Consider the following 6,000-nt stretch of genomic DNA (forward strand, 5'->3'; position numbering starts at 1 on the left):
GAGAGATCATATGATAATTGTCTTTCTCTGACTGACTTATTTCACTCAGCATAATACCCTCTAGTTCCATCCACGTTGTTGCAAATGGCAAAATTTCATTTCTTTTGATGGCTGCATAGTATTCCATTGTATATATATACACCACTGCTTCTTGATCCATTCATCTGTTGATGGACATCTAGGTTCTTTCCATAGTTTGGCTATTGTGGAAATTGAGGCTATACACTTTCAGGTGCACATGGCCCTTTGGATCACTACATTTGTATCTTTAGGGTAGATATCCAGTATTGCAATTTCTGGGTCATAGAGCATCTCTATTTTCAACTTTTTCACATAAATACACAGTTATTTATTTTCACATGTCTTCAGAGCAATTGTTATTATGTCTCCTCTGAGCCTGTCCTCAGACTCCCTACTTGATCATTCACTGGACAATAAGCCTTCCATCTTCAAATAGTAAAACTGTTCTCCATATTCCCTGGTTGTTAAATGGAGAAGTATATTCCCATGTGTATTCCCAAATATATTTCCAAAATGTATTCCCTGACTGCCAAATGGAGAAGACCTGGCCTAGCTGTGCTAAGGAAACACAGATATGGGGTTTTGGGAGAGGAACCGCAGCCCCACTTTTCAAGATATTCCTACTACTATCACTTACACTGCTAAAAGTTTCATCAGACAATAAGACAAATTAAGCCTTCAGTACCAAAGGCAGAAATATCACCTTAGCTAGATCTGCTGGTTTCAAATAATTTAATATAGAATCAGTGTAATAAGTCAGAGAAATCACATTGCATGGACAGGACGAGAGTATCTCTAAATTCTGGAACAGAGAGCAACTCAAGAATGTATGAGAGGAAGGAATCCTGAAGTTGACTTTGTTCTTTGAGTGTGAATCAGACCTCTTTCAAATCTAGGGTATGTAATAAAAAGGGGATTGAAATATGGATAACCTCAGTTTTTTGAATTGAATATTCCAGTGGTTTTTTTTTTAAGTGAAAGCAAAATAAAAATATAAACATACTGACCTCCACATACAATCACATTTCACAGTGTGGTAAAGCTATACATTTTGGCAATGTTCTTCTTAGAGGTCAGGTTTTTCAGGCATGAAATATGTGGTGGAGTTGAGAGCATAGACATTTGAAGGAGCACAGACAGATGTGAGTTTAAATCCTAGTTTTACAGTGAGCAGCTTTCTTGGGCACTGTATATTTCATGCAGACATAACTTGATAAGAAAAATAGTGTATTTGTGAGCAAGACAAATGTTTCTGGAATTAGGGAACTCTTGGCTTATCTAGTGTAAGTGAACATGAATACAGATATAATCAGGTTAAAATACTACAATTAGGGGTGTCTGGGTGACTCAGTGGGTTAAAGCCTCTGCCTTCGGCTCAGGTCACGATCCTAGGGTCCTAGGATTGAGCCCTACATCCGGCTTTCTGCACAGTAGGGAGCCTGCTTCCTCTTCTCTCTCTCTCTGCCTCTGCCTACTTGTGCTCTCTATCTGTCAAATAAATAAATAAAATCTAAAAAAAATACTACAATGAAATAAATGGTGTTCAATGACACCTATGTGTCTGCATATCTTTACGTCTTACATGTGGCAGAAAAAAGTTGGATTTAGTAAACTTTATGTGTTCTTTATATAATATCTTGTGGCATTTAATCCTAGGTCTAATCATTTTTATTAGGCAGATACTAACAAATTGTTTTCACTAAACAATTTCTTTTCACTAAAATGGAGCTAGTAAAACTCATCTCCTTTGGTTTAAATGAGGCTCATTTTGGTAATGTAATTAAAAGTTTGGAGCTTGAGGAAGATATCCAATAATTCAGTTTCCTTTCTTCCTTCCATAATACAGTGTTTTAAAGATTTCTTTCACTTGTTTTATAGTTTCATTTTAATGTGTAAATATCATACATTTATATACATTAATGTGTAAATATAGTACTTCTACAGGTATTACATATTACCAAAGACATCTCTGACATATTTATTAATTTATTCAGCAATACACATTTATTATAATTTATAGTATAGATATTTCACAAGGTACTGACAATGAAATGGCAAAGACAACAGACCTGACTCCTGATTGTTTAGAGGGGGAGGGTCATTAATCAATAGTTATGTTAGCAGGAAAGAGTCATGGTTGCCAAGTGCGATTACCTATGCTCACAAATATTTCTTCATTTATTAAAAGAAAATAGTTGGGATTTACTGTGCCAGTGTATAGGTATATACCAAAGATTTAGTATAAAGCAGCACAATGCTTTTCCACAATAATTCTAAATTGAAGAATATAGTTATGAAGTAAAATTGTGCTGTAGTATAATAAAATTATTAATGGGTTATATTGAGGGGAAAAGGAAAGTGCCACTGAAATGTTGGAAACACTCATAACAGAACAATTTCTGTTCCATGTTGGTATTGCAATTGCAAGCCAAGCATTGGTAAATGTTTAGAGTCTTATGAGGGCTGGTATACAAGTATAAAAATATATTGAATCACCCAATTTGAAGAAAGGAGCATCATGTAATCAGAATTGAGGTTGGAGAGAAAGGTAAGGATAAAAAAATGGAAAAGTTTCTAAAATATGTAATAACTTGGCCTTTATCTTACATTTAATTGTAAATCACTTAATTATTTAAACTTAAACATTTAAATAGCAGAGAGACATAAAAATTATTTCAATAAGCTCTTTCATGCAACACATTAATGGATGATAGATTAGATCAAAACAATAATAATAAATTGGCTCAAGACAATAACTCAAATACTACCATCTTTTTGTCAGACAAGAAGGAAATACATCCATTCTCCCAAAACCGTTCTTGGAAAACAGACAGTTGAAAGAGGAAGAGAGAGTCAGGGTATCATTTTCACTAAGCCACCCTTGACAACAGCAAGTTTCCCCTGCCCTTGAATACCTTGTGTATTACAGATCTTATCTGTTTGGTTTTTAAGCTATAAACCAAGGGATTAAGGACAGGGGTCAAAAAGAGAAAGAGATTGGCCATGGTGACATGGAGAACAGGAGATGTGAATGTACCGAATCTGTGAATTAGAGCCAGCACAATGAGTGGCACATAAAAGATACAGACAGTGAAAATGTGGGACACACAAGTATTAAGTGCCTTGAGCTGACCATCTTCTGAGGCAATACCCAGCACTGTTTTCAAAATAAGTATGTATGAAATGACAATGAGCACAGAGTCAACTCCGAAGGAGCAGAGGACAAGGGACAATCCGTAGATGATGTTGATTCTGATGGGGCCACAGGCCAGCTTCATAACATCAGGATGGTAGCAGTAACAATGTGATAGAACAACATCTTTGCAGAAAGACAATTTCTTGAGAAGGATTGGCAAGGGTACCATCAACATCACACCCCTAACCACGGCTGCAATTCCGATCCCAATAATTCGAGGAGAGGTTAAGATCACAGTGTAGCGCAGTGGGTTGCGAATAGCTACAAATCGGTCAAAGGCCATGGCCAACAGGATGGCTGACTCCATGGAGGAGAAAGTATGAATGAAGAACATTTGTGTTAGACAAGAATGGAACTCAATTTCTCTGCGATTCAGGAGGAAGACCCTGAGTACTGTAGGTAGAGTTGATAAAGACAGACCTACATCTGTGGTTGCCAGCATAGATAGGAAGATGTATTGAGGCTCATGAAGGCTGGACGTGGTTTTGATAACAAAGAGGATGATGCAGTTCCCCAGGAGGGCAGTTAGATACATGACACACAGTGGGATAGAGATCCATATTTGCACAGCCTCCAGTCCAGGAATGCCTGTTAGAAGGAGAGTGGGTGGCTGGAACCAGCTACCATTTACAAGTTCCATAAGGATATTTCTTGGGAACCAGCCCAAATCAGGTTCTAGGTGTTTCTATTGGGAGAAAAACATAGATTTTAAGATAGGAGGACATAGTGCACCCAGCTTCTCTGGGACAGCACTAATCCTAGGCATCCTTAGATATCAAAGAATTAACCCTTAAAATGTTTCCCAGTTTATCTGAATAACTATCTGGAATGAGGACAATGGATACCTAGTATTAAAATGGAAGATCTATTAGCATTCCTTTGGCCTAGAACACTCCAATCATTGATCAAGTGACAATGAAAATTAAGTACATGATTTTCTTTTTTATCTCAATGCTTAGAAAAATTTTATTTTCAGAAGTGTATTTTTTTAAATTTATTTGTTTGCATCTACTTTTATTTTCAATTACTTAAGCTGGAACCCCAAAAGAAACTCCTCCACTTTCTCCAGATCAACATCATACCTATAAATACTCAGGCATCTGGAAACCTGGTCATTTTTCCTGTTAGTTTTACCTGTAGAAATTAAGCATGGAAACATAAACTGCAAATCATCTAAAAAAAAAAAAAAACTTCATGTGACATCATTTATTTTTACAATTAATTTCTGTGTTGATTTTTAAAATCATATGCTGATTTTTCAAAACATGAGTGATAAAATCATTAAAGTGGATACTGTCATTACATCTTAGCTAGTGCTAGAATAGTTCAAACATTAACAAATAATTTCTTTTTTTTAACAATTTCCTGAATAAAATTTGAAGTATGTTTACTTGAAAACACAGACATAATTAATTAGGCAATAGATACCAATACCCACTGAGCCACTCAGGCGTCCCTAGATACCAATACTTTAGGAAATATCTTAAAAATAGCATAATTGATGTGGAACTTACAAAAAAATAAATAAACAAAAAAACAGAACCAGAACTATAAAGACAGAGAACAAACTAATGGCAGAGGGGAGTGGGGGGATGTGAAAAATGGGTTAAGGGGAGTGGGAGATACAGGTTTCCAGTTATGGAATGAGTAAGTCATGGGAATAAAAGTCATAGGAAATATAGTCAATGGTATCGTAACAGTATATGGTGACAGATGAAAGCTACACTTGTGGTGAGCTCAGCATAGCAGACTTGTCAAATCACTATGTGGTATAGCTGAAACTTAACACTGTGTCAATTATATTCAAACAAACAAAAATAACATAATTGGAGGAAATGGTCTTAACACTTATGTCTTTATCTTACAAAGAAGGGCAGGAAGAGATTATATATGATTGGTTGAATACACTTAGATTTCAGTGTTTTGTTTAAGATTGCAAACAGAAACAAAATAGTGATGTAAATGCATTCAGATAAGTGAGACTGGAGAAGAGGGTAAGTATATAACTAACGTAAACTCTGTCTTGAAGAACATGAAATCAAAATACAATGTATTTTGTAAAGTCATATTATTTAAAAGTATGACAAAATTAAAACAGCAGAAGAGAAACTAAATGGAGATTAATGGATTCCTTTTCAGGAAGAAAGCTAGAGACAGGGAGGATTGGAATAAGAGACCAGGCTTTATTTACCCTCAGCCAAAATCAGTACTATGCTGTTTAAAAAACATGGCAACATAAGCAAAGTTATCTTTTTAAAGAAGCAAATATATTTTTGAAAAGCGGATCTCAGATGAATCACAATACATACATTTCCATGTGTTGATATATAGACCTATGTTTGTTCAATCCCTTATTCTCATATTCTTGGCAGTGAATGTCTACTATACCCTACTACATTCTTTCATAGAATGCCAAGTAAAAAGCATTCCTAAAGCATGTCTTTTTAGCTGAAGGAGTGAGTCAATCCCTCATAAGGAGAGACCCTAATACGGAGACAGACTTCTTTGGAGATTAGAATACTAAGCTTTATACATATTTTTTCATCTGTACATATGAAATATCTGAGTCTTCTTTGACATGAGTCAAGAAAGAGAAGGAGAAAGAGGTGGAAGAGGAGGGGAAAACTCATAGTTCATAATAGAAAGGACGTCTGAAGACACCACACACTCACAGTAGCTCTACACATTGCATCACACCAAACCGAGGCCTGGGACATAAACTTTTGACTTACACAATGGACCTCATTTAAACATACATAAATACATACACTACAGGGTCATAC

The 6,000-nt window shown here is 35.6% G+C and overlaps 1 protein-coding gene across 1 annotated transcript; it reads right to left on the reverse strand.

The window, feature by feature from the left end:
* Positions 1–2,891: 2,891 nt before the first annotated feature.
* LOC116599786 (olfactory receptor 51A4-like) lies at positions 2,892–3,857 on the reverse strand. The gene has a single exon (XM_032359761.1). It carries the CDS (start codon positions 3,855–3,857, stop codon positions 2,892–2,894), a length of 966 nt encoding a protein of 321 aa, XP_032215652.1.
* Positions 3,858–6,000: the final 2,143 nt, after the last annotated feature.

This window comes from Mustela erminea, chromosome 9, assembly GCF_009829155.1.
Source record: "Mustela erminea isolate mMusErm1 chromosome 9, mMusErm1.Pri, whole genome shotgun sequence".
Taxonomy (NCBI): domain Eukaryota; kingdom Metazoa; phylum Chordata; class Mammalia; order Carnivora; family Mustelidae; genus Mustela; species Mustela erminea.

Bases quoted from the DNA above. Each gene is read 5' to 3' on its own strand.
- LOC116599786 (XM_032359761.1), bottom strand. From the start codon at position 3,857: ATGGAACTTGTAAATGGTAGCTGGTTCCAGCCACCCACTCTCCTTCTA.